Consider the following 20297-nt stretch of genomic DNA (forward strand, 5'->3'; position numbering starts at 1 on the left):
TTTTCTTTCTTCTCTCCTTTTCTTCCCTCTCCCTACCTCCCCGCTTTCTTTGTCTTTCTCTCTCTCCTTCCTTCGCTCCCTCCTTCCCTCGGTCCCTCCTCCCTCCCTGGCTCGCTGCTCGCGCTCCCTCCCTGCGCCGCTGCAGAGCGCGGAGCCGGAGCCGGAGCCCGGGCGGGAGCCGGCGCGGGAGCCGGCGCGGGCGGCGGGCGACAGCGCAGCCGGGGGCGGGGGGTCTCGGTCCAAGTCCCGGAGCGTGCGGAGTCCCCACCCGCGTCGCTCCGGCCCCTCTCCCGACGCGGGGCTCCGAGCAGCATGAGCGGCCGCTGCCCGCCGGCCCAAGCCCTGGCCCCGGCCCCATTGAGGAGCGCGCCCGGCCTTGACCCCGGCCCCAGCGGCAGAGGAGGCGGCGGCAGCGGCTCCTGGCCTGCCCGGGGCTCAGAACCAGGCTCGTGGAGCCCGCGTCGTGCGTCCTGAGCGCGCCCGCCCCTCCGCCCGCCGGGGCCGTGGCCTCCCGCCTCCCGGCTCCCGAGCCCCTGCCCCGGCCCCGGCTCCGGTTCTGGCTTGGCTCCCGCCTGCGTGGGGCAGACAGACAGACGGACGGCCCCGCGAGGGCGAGCGGACTGCCGGACGGAGGTGTCGGAGGAGGAGGAGGAGGAGACCGAGGAGGGGGCTGGGCAGGGGCTGGGACCGGGCCGGGCCGGAGGGAGAGACATGCGATTGGTGACCGAGCCGAGCGGACGGACGGCGCGCTCGAGATGCAGGTGAGCCCGGCGTCCTCAGACCATCACCGAGCAGGCAGCCCCGGGACTAGCGCCCCCGGGGGCCGCCGTTAGCCCTGGCTGCACCTCCTGGGGCTGCGAGGCACCTCATTGCCACTCAGACCCCCTTTGAGGTCACAGGCCTGATTTTCTCCCAACCCTCAGAAATGAAAATTCTTTCTTTCCCATTCCCCCAAGACCCAACAAATTCTAGGTTGGCAAGTTGGGAGCCTGGAGGTGTGAAGGGGCCCCCACCGGTGTCCCATTCCTTTCCGGTCTTCCCCTCTACTCCCCCACCCATTCTGAGCTTTGGTCACCCTAGATGGTAAGCCCCTTGCTCAGCCTTGGGTGGGTGCCTCTGTCCATGGACCCCAGATGCCCCAGGCAGCCCCTGCGAGCACCAGGCACTCCCAAGCAGGTGGACACAAGTCAGGAACTGGGTTTCTCCAAGATCTCCAGCCTGGATGGCAGTCCCCCTCCTCCCCAATACACACACACACACGCACACGCACACGCACTGCCCCTTTCCAGCTTCTGCAGGTGAAAAGGAGATGGCCAGTAGGGAGTAGGAATAGTGGCGGGGAGGGAGTTGCGGACAGAGAACCCAGGAACCCTTTAGGGGCCTCCCCTTTGTCTGCCTTCAGCTGGGCTTTCACCTCCTCCTGCCCCACTTTTCATTCTGAGGCAGAGCTGGTGGGAGGTGGGAGCCAGCTGAGAAGAGGGAAGGGAGGAAGGAGACTCCTGCTACCCTCCACACCCTTTTTGGGGTGGGCTGTTGGCTTCCGGTTCCCCAAGGCACCCCAGGAGATGTGTCCCTCGGGTGGATCCCACTTTGAGGAGGAGGGGTGGGGCCGACCAGTGGGCAGCCCCTCCTGGTTCTTGCTGGGATCACAACAGCCCCATCCACCCTGGTTGTGCCAGCCCCTCTTCTTTGTTCTCAGAGGCCCTGGAGTCAGGGTGGGGGACATGGGGGAGCTGGAAGGATGATAACAACTCTGCCCTGGTGGGGTGGGAGTGCAGGAGGCCCTGAAGTGGGGAGCAGTACCATCTGGGCAAGCCCCTTCCTGCCAGCCCACCCTTCCCTCAGTCTTCCTCTACTTGGCTTGGGCAGCCAGAGGGCGCACAGCCCAGCCTGGCCCACAGCTCCGGGCTCAACCCTGCTGGTCATTATGCCAGCGGCTCCAGCAGCGGTGCCTCCCAAGCCTGCAGAGCAATGAGCCAGGCACCCAGCGTCAGAGAGCCTGGGGCTTCCCCAGATCCAGTGAATAGTGCTGGTGAGGAAGGAGAGGGCCAGCTGCTCCTAGCCCCTTTGTCCTTGTGAGGGCCAACAGAGACTCAGTGTCCTCACACCTCCAGGAAGGTGCTAGCACCTGGTCTACTGGGACAACATGACTGTCCTTCCTTTCTACCAGCAGCCTGAGGCAGGAGGGAGGGTATGGGGTGGCAGAGGAGGGAAGCCAAGAATTCCTTAGAACCATACTGAAAGATGGCACAGATTCAGGGCTTTCCAGCAGCACTGCTGCCCCTCCTAGAGGGGGCTTAACAAAGGCAGGGACAGGTCCCCTGTGGTGTCTTTTATTGTGTCTGCCCCCTTTCCCACCCCTTGCCAATTTAAGTGTGAGACAGGCCCTGGGCAGAGCTTGGTTAAGGCTGGTGCTCTCCCCAGTGGGGTTAGAGTGGGTCCTGAATCTCAGGGAGCAGCTTTTAGGCGGATGGGTGTGTGCTCAGTGTGCTCAAGGCTGAGGTCCCGGCTTGTAGGCCTAGGGGCCCTGTGTGCCTGGAAGGGAGGTGGAGAGACCACTCCACCCCTTGCAGTAGTCTTCTTTAATCATTGGAGTCATCTCCTCTCTTCCTGCCTCTGAGCACCCATTTTTCTATTACTGGGTATTGTTTTCTAAAATCTAGAGTTTGAAGGGATACCTCCCCCCCCCAAAAAAAAAAACCTCACCTCTTGTGGAAATGGGTTGCTGTTCAGCCTGAAGCCAGACAGGATCCCTGGTACCAATGGTGGCTCATCTGGTGCTGCTCTTCCAAAGCCTAGGGAAGCAAATGTCTGGTGGACATTCAGGGGTAGGGGGTGCAATCCTGTTGGGAGATGAGGCAGTGCAGTGACTTGTGCAGGGTCCCCTGGAGGTCTGAGATGGTGTGTCAGGTAGAAGGTAGAGGAAGTGGGGCCAGAGAAGACCAGGGAGAGGAGGCCATAGTAGGTGTGGTGGTTTTAGAGTCAGGGCCTTGGTTTCCTGGTGGGTGTGTCTCTTGGTCTAGCTGTCCTGTGAGTGTCACTCTATGAAAGGATGGTGGCCTTCTAGCTCCAGGTTCTCCCACTCCTAAAGTTACCCACTGATGGCTCTCTGCTCTGTTCCAACAAGTTCCTCCCCGTATCCTCCCATCCTCACCTGGCTTGGTCCTGCATCCTTGTCAAAAAGGTCCTCTCTTCTCCTGGTCCCTCCTCCAAGAGTCCTCTCTGACTGCTCTAAGTCACTGACCCTCCTCCCCCTCCTCCTCTGTACCCACACCATAGAATCACACTGCTTTGCACCTAATGGTGCGCCAGCCCATTCCTCCCTGCATTTATCCATATCCTGGTTGAGCTACCTGCCCAGCTCTCAGCTGGCTGGGCTCCCCCATGGCTCCCATGGATTGCCTTCAACACCCTGGGCAACTCTAGTGCCCCTCCTTTGGGCTTCTCTGTTCCCTGGGACAGGGCAGATACTGGGAGGCACCAGGGAGCAGCTGTTAGCTAGATGGCAAGGACTACCTGGAGGGGGCTTGATGTCCTCAGCTTGGATAGATGGACAGAGCTAGGTGACATCAAAAATGCCCCAGGTAGGGGTTGAGGAGAGACATAACAGGGTATACTGAGTAGCCTACACCGAGCATGAGAAGGGCAGAATTTCTCCCTTGAGACTGAAGCAGTCAGGGGTCCTTATTCCTTTTTCCTCTTCTTCTGAGAGGGAGAATAAGTCCTAAGGAAGTAGCAGACTTTGCAGAGACATGGAAAGCAGTGGATTCCAGAATGAGGGAAGATTCTTTGTAGAAAGAGGCTAACAATGGTATCTACCTCTAGGGAGGTCATAACGATGAAGCATGCTAATACACACAAAGCTTTTAGAACAGTGCCTGGTATGCAGTAGACTCTTGACAAATGCTAGCTAGTTATAGTTTATATCAGTGCTGTGCTCCCGCTCTTATCCTAGTAGGTGGCAAGTAGAGATTTGATTTTATACCTGAGAAAAACAGAGCCAGAGAGGTGGAGCCAGAGAGGCAGAGCGACTTGCACTAAGTCCCCAGGCTTGCAAGCATGCAATGCAGCTGGGTCTAGAATGCCTTCCTCTTGGTCCCTGGGCCGGGGCTCTTGCTCCCTGATCCAGGCCTGGCCTATTAATTACTTAATCAATGTATGTGGTATTTATAACAATAGTAGTAATAATAGTATAATGAACACCATGACCCTGTTCTCCAACTTAAGCCCTGTCACTTTAGTAATGATGTCCATCTTCCCAGGTGCTTCTACATACCCCATCCCTTGGCTTCTTTTTCTGAGGCAATGGCTGCCCTAAATTAAAGAGAGAAACATTTTCTTGCCTCTTATAAAACATATATTTTAATATATAGTAGAATCTCCGTAGCTGATCACCTCACTACCTTGACCACCTCAAGTTGCCCTAATTATCATAGACTGGACATGCACCACATGTGTGTATCATATCAGTACGGTAGGCCTCGCTCCTTATGTTGACCACCTCCGTATGTTGACCAGTTTGTTATAGTCCCTTGGATTGTCAACTTACAGAAGTTCTACTATATAAAACGGTTCATTTTTAGTTATTTTTGAACTTTATAAAAAGAGCATCAACTGTAGGAATTTGCTTTTTTTCTTCATCATGTTCTTAAGATTCATCTATATTGTTGTAAATAATAGTAGACACAGTTCATTCATTTTCACTGAGGCATAATGTTCTGTTATTGACATTGACAGTGTATTTAGTATTGTCCTATCAATGGGCATTTTGGTTATTTTCCTTTTTGCTTTACAAACAGTGCTGCCATGAACCTTCTTTTCTTGTTACCTGAGGCAACAGGCAGATTGTCTCTGGGGCACACAGGTAGGAGCAGAATTGCTGGGATATAGGACATGTTCATATTCAGGTTTACTAGGAAATGTGTGCCACAGTGTTTTCCAAATTGGTTGGACCAGTTTACAGTTCCCCCATCAGGAAATGAATGTTACTATCATTCCCCACCTTCGTCAACACTCCATATTGTCAGATGTCTTGATTTTTACTGATTAAATGAGTATAAGATGGTGTTCTGTTATGGCCTTGATTTGTATTTCTAGTATTTAGGGTTTGTGGTGTATGGAATAGGGGTTGAGATGGGCAGCAGGCAATGTCTAATGGGTATGTAGTAATTGGTTTTTCCCTCCATACTTCAGTTTCCCCAGTTGTGGGCATACTGTCTGTGCAAGCCTAGCCCTCAGGGGCGGGCGAGAGCAATCAGAAAAGACTCCCAAGGAAACAGGAATGAAAGAGGAGTGAGGGAGGCTGAAGTCTATGCATGTTTAGAGTAAAAAGAGGACAGCAAATTCCAGGAACCCTGGTGACTCTCTGTTTCCCCCAGGATGGGAAGGAGTGATCCTAGCTTGGGAGGCAGAGGGAGCCTGTGTTACATTGTTTTAACACTCCCTTCCTGCATAGCCCCTGGAAACTCCATCTCTATACCCTGGCTCTTGGCATAGGGCCTAGCATTAGTGAGTGCTTAATAAGAGTTTGGTGACCCAAGGAATGAACATTGGATGGAACAAATGTGTTTATGCCTTCTTCATTCCCATTTCCTTAGGGAGTCCTCTCTGATTGCTCTGGCCCATGGAGAGGGTGAGGGGTGGCTTAGCAAAGTAGCTCCTGGGCTTTTGCAGGGCCCCGACCCATAAGGCCTTCAAGCCCCCTGCTGCCCAGAGGCACTGACAAGCCTAGTACTGGCAGGCTGATTCAGAGTGGTTCCCTGTGCCAGCCTAGTACCCCAACGATTGATTCCATGCTGCCTTTCCCACCCAGGCCCGGGCCCCTGGAGCTGGTTAAAGAGGAGCACCAGGGCTGGCGGAATAATTATGCCTATTTCATGTGACACCCAAATTGATTGCCACCAGGGTGACATTACCAGGGCATTGTTCCTCATCTCCAACCTCTTATTACATGTTATTAGGGTGTGTGGTGTGTGTGTGTTTTTCTATTTTTTCCCATTTGAGGGAATTAATCTCTTTCTGCCACCTCCACTGCTTCCCTCTACAGAGAACCTGCTTTTGGCTTTGGGAATGGGTAGGGCCTGGCCAACACTCTGCTTCTGCCTGGCCTGGTATAGGGTTGCAGGTGCATGGCGGGGTGGGGGGAGGCTGGCCATCTCAGGTCCCTTTACTTGCATGTAGGACCGGGACATCTCAGAGCTGAGAAGGGCTACTAAAGGTGTAGATCCCGAAGGAGGTGCCTTCCTGCAGCATTCTTAACCTATGGTCTCTGCTTGCATGCCTCTCACGATGGGCTGCTCACTACAAAAGACAGATCTTCCATTTGGAGCCATCTGATCTTCCACCTGATTGCTCATGTTGAGCTGAAAGGGCTTCCCCTGTGATTCCACCTGTGCGTCATGGCTCTGCTCTCTGGGACTACATTTAGTCCTTTGCACCCTCAGCCTTCCTGTGTTCCTTAGTGATTTACAGAGGGGCCAGTTCTTCTCCCCCATCACCCAAGTATGGGCTTCTCATGGACAGGCAGCTGGGGGGTGGCATCTATTGTGCCTAATCAAGGCACAGCACCTGTATGCATCTAACCAGAAGTGCCATCACCTTGATATGGAGCTCAGTTTACCAATGTTGGAGAAATGGGTTTTGGCAAAGGGTTGGCCAGAATTCAGTTGAGCAGAGAGGGCTTTGAACAGCTAGTGCTGGAAAGTATTTTTATTACAGTTTGCCTGTCCATGTTATAAATAACTCACTGGACCTTGGTTTGTGATATATTGAGGGATTGTTTTTAAATTTGTTCCCCTTTTGAGGCAGAAATAACTCAAACCTTCACCCATCCCTGACCTAGCCCCACTGTGGGGGTGGCTATGTGACCCTCAAATGACACTGGGGAGAGAAGGCAGCTGCAGTGTGGAAGCTTCCTCAGTTCTTCCTCGGCCTAGTCCTGAGATGCCATGAGACCTTGGACAAGTCTCAGATGCTCTTGGGCCTCAGTTTCTTCATCTGTGTGATGGCCTCTGAGGTTATCATGCCTTTAAAGTCAGGCAAGCTCAGAACCTTGAGCAGATGAACTAACAGCTTCAAGTCTCAGTTTCCTCATGGGTGAAGTGGGGTTAATGTGGTGAGGGTTGGTGCTGTGGTTATGGTGGTTATCAAAGTACATAGTGTGTGTGCTCAGTATAAATGTCTCCTCCCTTCCTTCTCCATGAACTCTCTGCCCGCAGGCCTGTGAGGGCTGCCGTCCCCTTTCCAAATGAGGAGGTAAATCCACTTGCCCAAGATCGTGCAGCTCAGCAGGCCCTTGAACCTGAGACAGAGAGAGGTGCTATGCAAGAGTGGTTGGGACGACCTGGGGTCTAACTGCCTCAGGCCTAATCCCAGCTCTGCCATTTACCACTGGGTGACTTTGGGGAAATCACATCACCTCTCTGTGCCTCAGTTCTCTGAGCAGTAAAATAGGGATGCTAATACCAACCTCATGTGGTCACTGTGAAGATCAAACAAGTGTGTGCCTGGTGTGAAGTGTTTGTGCTAGCTTTTTTTTTTTTTTAACAAGGTGCTAGAGGAATACTGCCGAGCCTGGGCCCTGGAGCCAAACTGCTGGCTTTCAAATCATGCTACCATTGTGACCTTGAGCAAGTTACAGAACCTCTTTGTGCTTCACTTCTTCCATCTGCAAAGTGGGGATAATGACAATATCCTCAATGGGTTGTTAAGGGATTAAGTGAATTTTTATATGTAAAGTGCTCAGAATAATGCCTAGTGAACCAATGGCCTGCCAGGAGGGTTTTTCCAATCATCATTATCATTATATTTATTAGGTCTCTGGCTAATCCCAAATCCCATACTAGTCCCATCACTCCCCTCAGCTCCCCACTGCCCAACCTGGATCTGTGAAACTGTGACCCCCCCACCCCCCGCCTCCCATTTCCAAGCCCAAGACCTGTGGCTCTCCCAGGGGGCCCAGGCTGGTTTCCAGGCCTGAGCTGTTCCCAGGGTGGAGGAGTTCTGAGGGCTAGGGGTGGGGGGAAGGGGCCCTGGGGCCCAGAAAAGTGTGAGAAGATGAGTGGGGATGAGGTAGGAGTGTCCCAAGGGGCCACTGGCCTGGGCAGGCGATGGGACCAGGGGTCTTGAGGGGTACCTTCCTGTCCCTGGGAACCTTAGTTGGCATCTCAAAACATGAGAGGAAATCTGGGGGTGCAGGACTTGGGTTTTCCTTGATCCCCTTCAGGTCACTACACATAGGCTCTTGCCTATCCCTCCCTAGCTCTGGGACAGCTCCCACCCAAGTGGGAATGCCATCTACTCAGGCAACCTCATGAAGGGGGTGGGAGGGCCAGAGTGGCCCAGGACCCCCTACCCACGTCACACAGCAGAGTAGGGACATGCATGCTGGAGCCAAGGCCTTAGCCTTTTGCTCACCCAGATGAGCTTCCTCTAGGCCCTGCTTGACTCCTGCTGCTCCCCTCCAAGCCTGCCACTCCCGGAGGGCAGAGCCTATATATAGAAGCCTTTAAACACTAAGATGCTCTGACAATTAAAATTCATAATTTATCCCACAAATGGCCTGGGGCTGCAGGCTGGCCGGAAGGCTGGCAGCTCTAGAGATGGCCATGCTCTGATGGGGTGGGTAGTGGGGTGGGCAGGGGCATTCCTCCCTCAAGTGCTAGGGGGCCAGGTGCTTGCCTAAGGTGAAAGGGGAGCCCAGGGCAGCCAGGGGTACCTGGCAGGTAGGCACATGAACAACCACACTGTGCCCGTCAGCAGTCTGTCACCCTCCAGTCCTGATGAGGGTGGCTGAGACCAGGTGAGCACCCCTGGGAGAAGATAGAGCTCACCTAGGAAAATAGCTGTCAGGAGGAGGGGCAGATGACACACACTCCCTCAGGCCAGACATACACACACACACACACACACACACACACACACACACACACACGGCTTAGCAACTCTTTGCCAGACCAAGAGCTAAAAGAAAATAAAGAATTATACACGACAAAGGACGTGACCTCAATTTTCTTCCAGGTTGATTTTTCTCTCCCTGTGGTGAGGGGCAGCTGAAGGAGGAGGAGGAGGGAGAGGGCAGGCAGAGCCTGGGGGACCAGCCCTGGGGAGATACACGGATGCTGGCTGCAGAGCCTGCCTGCTGTCTGGATTCCTCCTGCTGACCGCAGCCTGGGCACTGCGCCCCCTCCTCACAGGGCCCCTTGTCCTCCCCCTGTGCAGGAGGCAGGCCCTGTTCTCCGGCTTGGGCTCTCGCCATAGCCCTGCTGGATTAGACTGGCCAAGACGGAATGATTTCCCCCATTCACACCTCATGCCATTATCAGCCATTCACACCTCAGCAGGGATTGGCCCTGGAAAGCCAAAATGGAGTGACTTTAAAAGGAGTCCAGGGACTGGGGTCAGAATTTGGGGTAGGAGAGAAGTCGTCAGGAGTCCCAGGATGCTCTTGAATTGACCACACTACACGTCACCTCCACCCAGTACACCTTTGCTTATGCTGTCCCCTCTGTTTTTTTTTTTTTTTTTTGAGACAGAGCCTCAAGCTGTCCCCCTGGGTAGAGTGCCATGGCATTATAGCTCACAGCAACCTCCAACTCCTGGGCTCAAGCGAGTCTCCTGCCTCTGCCTCCCAAGTAGCTGGGACCACAGGCGCCCGCCACAACGCCCAGCTATTTTTGGTTGCAGCCGTCATTGTTGTTTGGCGGGTCCGGGCTGGGGATTTGAACCTGCCACCTTAGGTGTACGTGGCTGGCGCCTTAGCCGGTTGAGCTATAGGCGCCGAGCCTGTCCCCTCTGTTGAAAATGCCCCCCTCGGTCTCTTACTTGGCCTGTGGAAGATGCTTGTATTTCAGCCTGAGCTCACACAGTATGTCGCCCAGACTAGGTGCTGGAGAGCAGAGTGTGGGTTCCTGTTCTGGTGTCTTCATGAACTGTCCAGCAGCTATTGGATGGGCTCTCTGTGCCCCTTTGAGGTGGATGAGGCTGCAGGCTCGGCCTGCGTAAGTATAGAGCTGTACCTGACCTAGCCCTGCACAGGGGGCTCTCAGTCTGGGGGCCCTGTGACAGGAGACTGCAGACACTACCACAGAGGGAGGGGAGAGGCACACCAGCAGTGCTGGTTAGAGGGTGGTGCCTGAGATCCAGAGGGGACCCACAGATGCTGATCCCTTCTTCCTGAGGCCTGAGCTGCTTGGGGAAAACTGTGAGCTCGTTCTGAAGGCCTCCAGGCATGGAGTGGTGGGAGAAAGGACCAGGCTGGGGTGACCCTTGGAGTCCTTTCAAGTGTGAGCAGGTACACATCTCTCTGCTGTGTCCTGGACCCAGCAGCATTCCGGAGCTGAAGTGAAGAAGGGACCTTAGACAGGCAGGAACCTAGGAAGTACAAGGAACCCAGACCATGCCTGGTCTTGAGCAGTCCAAAACGAGGACGTTCAACTTTCTGAGTCTCAGCCTCCCCACCTGGATGTGGAAGTTCTGAGACTCACCTGGGGGGTCTCGGTGGCACTAGGATGTGTTAACAGGCCCCACACTCATACCTGCCACATGGAAGAGCTCAGGAAAGGGTCCATGGGGCAAGCTGTGGTCCTTTCTCTTCCTTCACTTCTGGCCCCCTCCACTTGCCCTCAGCCCCATCTTTCTCTGGCTTCCCCGCTCTGCTTTCTCTGCCTCTCTCTTCTTTCTCTCCTATCTTGCCCACCATGTGTCTCCTGTGTTCTCTCTCTCTGTTTCTGTCACCTTCTCCCTCTCCTGATCTCCTAGTCATTTCTTGGCTGTGGAGCTGGGCAGGGCCACAGGCAGGCTTTCCGAAGCCCTCCAGAATTTCTTCCCAGGTCTGCCATCCCTCCTCACTCCATCCCGATCCCCTCTCACTCCCACCCTGCTGTGGACCCAGTCACAGGCATGGAAGGCCTCCAGGCAAGGTGAGATCAGGGACACCCAGGTCGGTTAGAAGAGAGGAAGCCGCCCCTGGCCACACGGCCAGGTGGAGAACCCAGAGGCCCATTGCTCAGAGGGCCCTGGGCCACAGCCTCCACACTGTGCAGCCTCCACATCCAATCTCCTGCTGTGTGGGGGGGGATCCCTGCCGTCCCTGAGGAGCGCTGAGTGGGAGCACCATGAAATATTGATACTGTAAACCTAAAATAACTATACCTGCCATCCTGCGCTGCAGCCAGACCCAAATTAGGTGACACTCAGACATAGGCAGCAGCGGCAGGCACAGGAGAAGGCTATGGTGGAACAACACTGCCAGCACACAGGCAGTGTGTTCAGCACACCATTTTCTGAAAGTTGAGGAAAGGCTTTTGTCAGGGTTTGGAGGCAGGACACCTGGGTGTAGCTGAGGGCTAGCACCTTCCCTCTGCCCTGGGGCTTCCGCCTGACACCGCCTTGCCACTCCAGCCCCTCTCCTGGGCTGCCTGCAGATCGAAACTAAGTCCCCCTTCCTACCAGGCCTTTCCTGGGGCTGGCAGCCAGGACGGGAGAAACAGCAGCGGCACCTGCTGGCTTTGTAGCCTAGGCCTAAGGCAACTGAATTCCCTTTTGGAAGCCTCAGTTTCTCTCATCTATAAAATGGGTGAGAAATATCTCTTTTGATTGCTGGTGTGAGGGTTTCTGAGACAATGTGTATAAAGCCACAAAACTGGCCTGTAGCAGGGGTTCTCCAAATGTTAGCCCCCCCTTTTCTAAAAGGGTATGGCTTGTGTGGGCCTGGCTGGGTGCTATGGAGGAGACATGCCTTTGTCCCTAGATGCTGTCTTGTGGGAAAGAATGACCTCTGACCTCCCTCAGTGGTTCTCTGAATCCATCCATGGGTGATTCCCCATTTCTTCTCCACCAATCTCCCTGTCCAACCCTAATCCCCCATGGGGACACCCTGAATGTGATGCCCCAGTCAAGGGAGCCAACCTGCATGGGGCCACCCTCAAAGATATACTTCCAGCCCTAGTGAAGCTACAATTTGGGGCCTGAAACACACCTCCCTCACTCCCTTTTACCACCCCCCCAACCAGGTTTGAAGATTTTAACTTTCCAGCTGGAGAAAGTCTAGTTTCTATTGGCAGCTCCCTCAGGGACCCTGGAATCCAGCTCCTCACGGTGCAGTGAGATCGGCCAGAGAGGACAGGCTTTGCCTAAGGTCACACAGCAGCCTCAGAGAACTGCAGGTGTCAGGGAGCACTGCCTGAGGCACGAGTATCTGCCTAGGAACGTGAGTGAGGGTATGGTGGTGGCTGGCAGCCTATCCATTTGTCCTGCGGGGGACAGCTCAGAGCCTGGGTCTTACCCTCTGCAGTGTGAGGCTGATGGCTCGGCTTCTGCCACCACAGGATTAGGGAAGACTTTAGCTGCTGTAGGGTCTGTGCGTGGTGACCCGGACACAGCACTCCTCTGCCTGCCCACCTACCTGCCTTCAATATTTATTTCCTTTGTATTTATTGGTCCAATTTTTAAACTCACTCTTATGGAAAGCCCTTCAGGGGGCAAGGATCCAAAATAAAACACTGATTAAAATGCATAAAACACCTCTTCTTGGCAATTCCAGGAGTAGCTCGCAGGATTAATGGTGCTAAAATGGCAAGAGCAGCACATTGCCCACTCAGCAGTTTGGGTGACCCCACAGACATGATCCTGCCAGCATCCCTAGATGACAGGGACTCCATGGGGGGGGCGGTGAGGCCAGAATATTAGGCCCAGCATGCTATGCTCTTGCTGTGCCAGCTTGGGCAAACATCCTAGCCTGTCTGGACCTCAGTTCCAAGGCAGCCACATGTAACAGGCAAGGGAGGAACAATTCATAACGTGTGTCCTTCTATAGCTAGTGTGGTCCTATGGAGCATGGCTCATGGTTCCATCGGTCTACCAGGCTTGGAGGTTGCAACCATAGAGGGCAAGGCTGGCCAGCTTTTTCCACCAACGTATTTTAGCTCTGTGGGTCTCTCATTGCTAAGTGAACCAGCTCCGTCAAAAACTGCAAAAACTCACTCATGCCCACACACTTCCTTTCAAAGAACACTCACTGGGGTTAGTTCTGTGTACAACTTGCTCTGAGGCTACAGACACACTATCACCTTGAGCACCTTACTCTCTAGTAGGTAAGAAAGATCTACCCATGACTGACTCATGATTAAATATACATGACAGGAGAGGTGCCAAGTGCTGAGGTTTGGGAGCATGTTTCTCTCTTTGCTTAGGCTACTAGGAAGCTCTAACTTTCAATCATTATATGGGACTTGGTGGCATTCTTTCCTGACTGGGTTCTCTTCTTTAGCCTTTATCTTTTTGTCATCTTATAGCATAATTTTTTTTGTCATTTGGCTCAAAGCACTTTTGAAATGAGGTGTGCCATACACCAATTACATAATATCACTACTAATAAGAATAAAGTGGCTTCGGGCGGTGCCTGTGGCTCAAAGGAGTAGGGCGCTGGCCCCATATGCCAGAGGTGGTAGGTTCAAAACTAGCCCTGGCCAAAAACTGCAAAAAATAGAAATAAGAATAAAGTGGCTTCAATGTCATGGATAAGAATTGATATCTGATAGACTATGTCAAGGATGGCTTTGTGGAGGAGGTTGCCTTTGGGGTAGAAGTCCACAAAAGCTGCTGGGGCCATTCTTCAGAAGGTGGCTTAGAAGCACTTGTGTAGGACAAGTGGGGACATCTGTGTGGTTACGCTGGGAGAGGAGGTGGATGGGTATGTTGAGGCCAGATGGTGTCAGGCAGACTCACATCTGGGTAAGGGGCTTGCCTTCATCTCAGGGTGGCCAATGTCCTCACTATCCCCCTCATTCCTCAACCTCTTCTCCAGCAGTTCCCATCCTGCCCTCCTTCAGCCCAGCCCTGAGATGGATGCTAAAAGTCCTATTTGCCTCTTGAGGTCCCCGGCCTCACACTTGCACCGCCCCAGCTGCCGGCCCAATTACTTATTGATCGCCTGTCAGGATGTTAGCTTTTCTAGTGGGGCACTGGAGCATGTGTGACTGGAAAATAGCCTGGTGGGGGTGGGGTGGGAAGAGGCTGGATCACAGAGGAGTCTGGATGGAGAGAGGGTGGTCAGAGTGGACAAAGCCCTGGGGGATAACAAGAAACCTTGCAGATTCCACATGTCAGTGATGCCCTGGGTCCTCTCTGCTTAGTCAGTCACTTAGTTAATCAATAACCAGCAAGTACCTAGGCCTGAAAGACTGGTAGAGCATTTGAAATTGTGTGGCGTCACTGGAGACTGATGGACGAGAGCTCCCGTCCCAGATGTGCCCCTTCTACTGTCTGGGTATGCTGGGGCAGTCACAACCTCTCTGAGCCTCAGTTGCCATAATGATTGAAGTATGGATGAATGTGGCCTTGAAAACAGAAACTATGTGAAGGTGTGGGTGGGAAAAGGGCCTGATCTGGGGCAGAGAGATGGGCTATCCAACCTGGCCTCCCCTTCCTGTAGTGAGCCCCTTCAGGGCCACATGTGCAGGATGTGGACACAGCAGCAAGGCCAAAGGTCCTGGAGGGTGGGGTGGAAGAGAAGGGGTGAGTCTTAGCCTCACCAACAGCAAGATGGCTGCAACTTGGCCCCCAGAGACCATCTAGTCTGGGCCCTTTCTCCCAGCACCCTTTCTCTTGTCACCACCATCCAAGTCCTGCATGGTTGCAGGGCCCAGCTTAAACAAACCTCACATCCTCAGTGCCATCTTGTGGACAGGTACCTCCAAGGTGGCCTGGCCATCTTGGGCCGTAGAAGTCTGGCTGCACCTTCCTTAGACTAGCACTAACCCTGGGACTAGGTGACTGGAACCCTGAGAGACAGACAGAAGAAGGCTTGAGGGTCTTTAGAGGTGGAGCACACTTCCTACTGGGAAGCAGAAGAAGCTTATCAGAGCAAAGGACTTAAATTAGGCTTTGAGGGTGGGATTTCAACAGCTAGGGAAAGGGGCATTCTGTGAGGAAAGGACTTCAGGAGCCAAGGCCGGAGGGAGGAGCAGATGTTCCCAGGGCCCTGAGTTCAGGAGCCTCAGCTGAGATACCCCTGGGTCCCAGAGGACGGGAGAGGTCAGATTCTACAGGGAAGCCAGGTAGAGGATTTGCAGGTACAGGGGAAGGGAGGGTGGCTTCAGGGCTGGGCTTTCTGGATGAGGGCACCCTCTACCAATCTGAGAACCCCATGAGGGAGATTTATGAACATTGACAGGTACCATTAGGTTTGGTGCCCAGCTACCTTGCTGGTGGTAGGTGGCACAACATCAGCACTTGCAGGAGCTGGGTCCTAGCAGCCTTTGAAGCCCTTGCCCTACAGTCTGGGGGACAGATCCTCTACTCAGCCTCCTCTGGTGGTTCCCAGAGGCCTCAACCCTTGAGCCTCTTTGATCCCATTTGTGAGCCCAGGGCAGCCAAGCACGCTTGGCTTTATCCCTCACAGCTGCAAGGGAGCTGCGGCTCTGGGTGGGGCTGGACTGTGCGTGCCTGGAGTCACACTCCCTGCAGAATGTGAAGGAAATGGTGCCAGTGTCCCAGGCTCCTCTGGGGTAACTGCCTGAAAGCACCCTTCCCGGAGATGCTGGGAGAGTCCTCTGGGAAGACTAAGCAGGGAGTAAGCAACAGGGCCCTGGAGCCTGGACATGTGGACCCCCTTCTCTCTGTGTCAGGGTCATCGTGACAGGCAGAAGGGCTCAGGGAGCGCAGAGGGTTCGGGTAGGATCCAGCCAAACACTGCCTTCTAACTGCCATCTTTGTCCTATGCTTGCTCCTGGCTACAGGTGAGCGAGAGGATGCTGGCCGGGGGTGCGAGGAGCATGCCCAGCCCCCTCCTGGCCTGCTGGCAGCCCATCCTTCTGCTGGTGCTGGGCTCAGTGCTGTCAGGCTCAGCCACGGGCTGCCCACCCCGCTGTGAGTGCTCTGCCCAGGATCGCGCTGTGCTCTGCCACCGCAAGCGCTTTGTGGCGGTCCCCGAGGGCATCCCCACCGAGACTCGCCTGCTGGACCTGGGCAAGAACCGCATCAAAACACTGAACCAGGACGAATTTGCCAGCTTCCCGCACCTGGAGGAGCTGGAGCTTAACGAGAACATCGTGAGCGCCGTAGAGCCCGGCGCCTTCAACAACCTTTTCAACCTCCGGACGCTGGGTCTCCGCAGCAACCGCCTGAAGCTCATCCCACTGGGCGTCTTCACTGGTCTCAGTAACCTGACCAAGCTGGACATCAGCGAGAACAAGATCGTCATCCTGCTGGACTACATGTTCCAGGACCTGTATAACCTCAAGTCGCTGGAGGTTGGCGACAATGACCTCGTGTACATCTCCCACCGCGCCTTCAGTGGCCTCAACAGTCTGGAACAGCTGACCCTGGAGAAATGCAACCTGACCTCCATCCCCACCGAGGCATTGTCCCACCTGCACGGTCTCATCGTCCTAAGGCTCCGGCACCTCAACATCAATGCCATCCGGGACTATTCCTTCAAGAGGTTGTACCGACTTAAAGTCCTGGAGATCTCCCACTGGCCCTACTTGGACACCATGACACCCAACTGCCTATACGGCCTCAACCTGACGTCCCTGTCCATCACACATTGCAATCTGACCACCGTGCCCTACCTGGCCGTCCGCCACCTGGTCTATCTCCGCTTCCTTAATCTCTCCTACAACCCCATCAGCACTATTGAGGGCTCCATGTTGCATGAGCTGCTGCGGCTGCAGGAGATCCAGCTGGTGGGAGGGCAGCTGGCCGTGGTGGAGCCATATGCCTTCCGTGGCCTCAACTACCTGCGAGTGCTCAATGTCTCTGGCAACCAGCTGACCACACTGGAGGAGTCGGCCTTCCACTCAGTGGGCAACCTGGAGACCCTCATCCTGGACTCCAACCCCCTGGCCTGCGACTGCCGGCTCCTGTGGGTGTTCCGGCGCCGCTGGCGGCTCAACTTTAACCGGCAGCAGCCCACGTGCGCCACGCCTGAGTTCGTCCAGGGCAAGGAGTTCAAGGACTTCCCAGATGTGCTACTGCCCAACTACTTCACCTGCCGCCGCGCCCGCATCCGGGACCGCAAGGCACAGCAAGTGTTTGTGGATGAGGGTCACACGGTGCAGTTTGTGTGCCGCGCGGATGGCGACCCGCCACCTGCCATCCTCTGGCTCTCGCCCCGCAAGCACCTGGTATCAGCCAAGAGCAATGGGCGGCTCACAGTCTTCCCCGATGGCACGCTGGAGGTGCGCTACGCCCAGGTACAGGACAACGGCACGTACCTGTGCATCGCGGCCAACGCGGGCGGCAACGACTCCATGCCGGCCCACCTGCATGTGCGCAGCTACTCGCCCGACTGGCCCCATCAGCCCAACAAGACCTTCGCCTTCATCTCCAACCAGCCGGGCGAGGGAGAGGCCAACAGCACCCGCGCCACCGTGCCTTTCCCCTTTGACATCAAGACGCTCATCATCGCCACCACCATGGGCTTCATCTCTTTCCTGGGCGTGGTCCTCTTCTGCCTGGTGCTGCTGTTTCTCTGGAGCCGGGGCAAGGGCAACACGAAGCACAACATTGAGATCGAGTACGTGCCCCGGAAGTCGGATGCAGGCATCAGCTCTGCAGATGCGCCCCGCAAGTTCAACATGAAGATGATATGAGGGCGGGCGCGGGGGCAGGGACCCCCAGGCGGCCGGGCAGGGGAAGGGGCCTGGCCGCCACCCGCTCACTCCCCAGACCTTCCCACCCCCTCCGTACCCCTCCACACGTTCTTTTTCTCCCTCCCACCCCATCCCTTGCTGCCCCCCCCAGCCCTCACCACCGGCACTCTTTCTACCAGGACCTCAGAAGTCCAGGCCTGGGGACCCCAACTGCACAGGGGCGCTCATTGACAGACTGGAGTCAAAAGCCGACAAACCGACATGCGGCAGAGTCAATAATTCAATAAAAAAGTTACGAACTTCCTCTGTAACTTGGGTTTCAATAATTATGGATTTTTATGAAAACTTGAAATAATAAAAAAAAAAACCTATTTCCTATAGCTAGTCGGAATGCAAACTTTGACGTCCTGATTGCTCCAGGGCCTCTTCCAACTCAGTTTCTTGTTTTTCTCTTCCTCCTCCTCCTCTTCTTCCTCCTTTCTCTTCTCTTCCCCTGTGGGGAGGGATCACTCAGGAAAACAGGAAAGGAGGTTCCAGCCCCATCTGCCTGCCCACCCTGCCAGATTGCCATCAGGAGCAGGCTGGGTGGCAGGCCTGGGCCCAGCGCTGGGCTGACTGTTTGCAGGGAGTGGGTGGAGGGGATGGGTCTGCCAGTAGGGGTGGGGGCCTGTCTGCTAAGTTACCAGGCAGCCCTGCTGCCAGTGGGTGGGAGCCTGGCTTGGGTGTGGCTGAGACTCTGGACAGGGGCTGGGGTCCTCCTGGGGGACAGCACAGTCAGTGGAGAGAGCTAAGGCCTGAGGTAGGACTGAGACCTAGCCTCTAGTCCCAGCTCTGCTGCTCACTTGTTATGTGGCCTCAAATGGGTCATTGGTTTCTCTGGGCCTCAGTCTCCACATCTGTACAAATGAGAACATTACCCCCCTGCCCTGCCTACCTCACAGGGCTGTTGTGAGGAATTGATGAGATGATGTATGTGAAACACTTTGTAACCTGTAAAGCGCTGTGCACACGTGTGGGTGATTGTTCTCATTATGGTCATTATTATCTCTTTGTGGTGTGGGTGGTGCTGCTGAAGGGAGCTTCATGGGGGCAGGGCTTGGGAGGGCATCAGAATAAGGGGCAGCTCCAGAGACTTCTAGGGGCTACTGCTTGGGACAGTGGCCGGGCTGCAGCTGGAAGCATTGAATGGAGAGATGGGGCTCTAGACTCACCACAGGGGTACTATGGCCTGTGAGAATCAGAGATTCTGCCACCTCTGGTTTGGGAGTCCCCCTAGGAGCTGGAGGCCCCCTCAAACGTTGGCCTGGACCTATGCAGTGATTGGGAGCACCATCTCTCTCCAAGTCTTCTTTCCATAAGCATTTATCAAGCACCTACAGTATGCCACTTCCCACATAAAGTACCCAGTGTGTGGGGGCTGAGGGTAGCAGTTTGGGGGCTGCCTTGAGATTGTCCAGTCCCAGGTCACCATCCCAGCTTTGCCTCATCTTCCACTAGGCCATACTTGGAGCTTATCCTGGACTTCCAGGGGTTCTGGGTTTGGGGCTGGGATCTCCCTGCACGTGAGCTTACCAGGAGGATAAACAACATCTGCCCACCTCCCCTCAGCCCTGCCCCTTCAAACCAAACCTATATATTTCAAACTCAAGCCTGGAGAAGGAGCGCCATATAACAGAGTATGAGTTAGCAGTCACTTCGTCACCTTGTAACTTGCCCAGAGTCCATTGGCCTTGGCTCCAAAAGCTGGGCCAGTGGCTCAGCCATCAGACCACGTGCTCATCTACTCCCAGTCACTATCAGGAGGGAAGGGCACCAACATCAGGAAGGCCTGGTCCCTCCCCTCCATGTTTCCTCTTTCTCCTTGGGGACTCCTTGGATCCAGCCATCCTCAAGTTAAGCTGGCATGAACTAGGTAGCTGCATGCCTTGTGCCTTCTAAACTAAGCCTCTGATGGGATGGCATGGTGGGCACAGTCCAGCATGGAGTTGGCACTCAGTCAATCATTTGTTCATTCATTCATTCATTCCATCTAAAGACTCTGAGAGGTAGCTCTGCTTCTGGTTCTAGCTGGTGCAGTTTGTAGCCATAGCTGGGCCAGTTTTGTCCCCACCCCCGCCTCCCAGCCACCACCCAGGTTCTGGGGAAGGCTCCAGCTCTCTGAATTCTGGTTTTATCCCTGGGGGAAACAGGATCCTCCTGGAATTTTGGTGGGCAAAAGGTTGAGGGTCCCTGGGGAGCAGTCTAGACTAGAGGTTATGAGGCTGTGAGGTTTGAGGTCAGGTCTGAGTTTGAGTTCCAGTTTAAGCATTTACCAGCTGTTTGGGACTTAGTACCTAACTCTTATAGCTTCAGTCTTACCATCAGTAAAATAAAGATGATCTTACTAGTTTGTGTTGTTAAGGGGATTAAACAAGAAAAGATTTGTTGATTGGGGCAGTGCCTGACACTCAGTAACCTCTCAACAAATGGTAGTGGTGATGATTATCCAACTCTAATACAGATACAGAAGGATGAGGACTAGAGAGGGTGGTAGCTTATCAGAAGTCACAGAGCTACTAAGTGATAGAACTAGACTCCCAGAGCCACAGACTTCTAAACCCAGCTCAGGGCTTCTCAGAGCCATGCCTGGCAGGAGACTGGGAGCACAAGGGGCCTGTATGCAACAAGGGGCCAGTGCTATCATGCTAGACTTCAAGAACCGAG

General features: G+C 54.5%; 1 protein-coding gene across 6 annotated transcripts in view; it reads left to right on the top strand.

Annotated features, from left to right (window-relative positions):
- Positions 1-18610, top strand: part of LINGO1 (leucine rich repeat and Ig domain containing 1) — a 197349-nt gene extending 178739 nt beyond the window's left edge. For 5 of the 6 annotated variants that reach the window (XM_012801827.1, XM_012801829.1, XM_012801828.1 and 2 more), the window contains one exon: positions 15738-18610. In XM_012801827.1, the coding sequence (XP_012657281.1) occupies positions 15750-17594 (1845 nt within the window). In that variant the 5' untranslated portion in view covers positions 15738-15749 and the 3' untranslated portion in view covers positions 17595-18610. Of the gene's footprint in view, positions 1-531; positions 762-15737 lie in introns of those variants that run through there. The other variant, XM_003784537.2, reaches the window with a different exon arrangement.
- Positions 18611-20297: the final 1687 nt, after the last annotated feature.

This window comes from Otolemur garnettii, unplaced genomic scaffold, assembly GCF_000181295.1.
Source record: "Otolemur garnettii isolate 467f Iridium unplaced genomic scaffold, OtoGar3 scaffold00011, whole genome shotgun sequence".
NCBI lineage: Eukaryota > Metazoa > Chordata > Mammalia > Primates > Galagidae > Otolemur > Otolemur garnettii.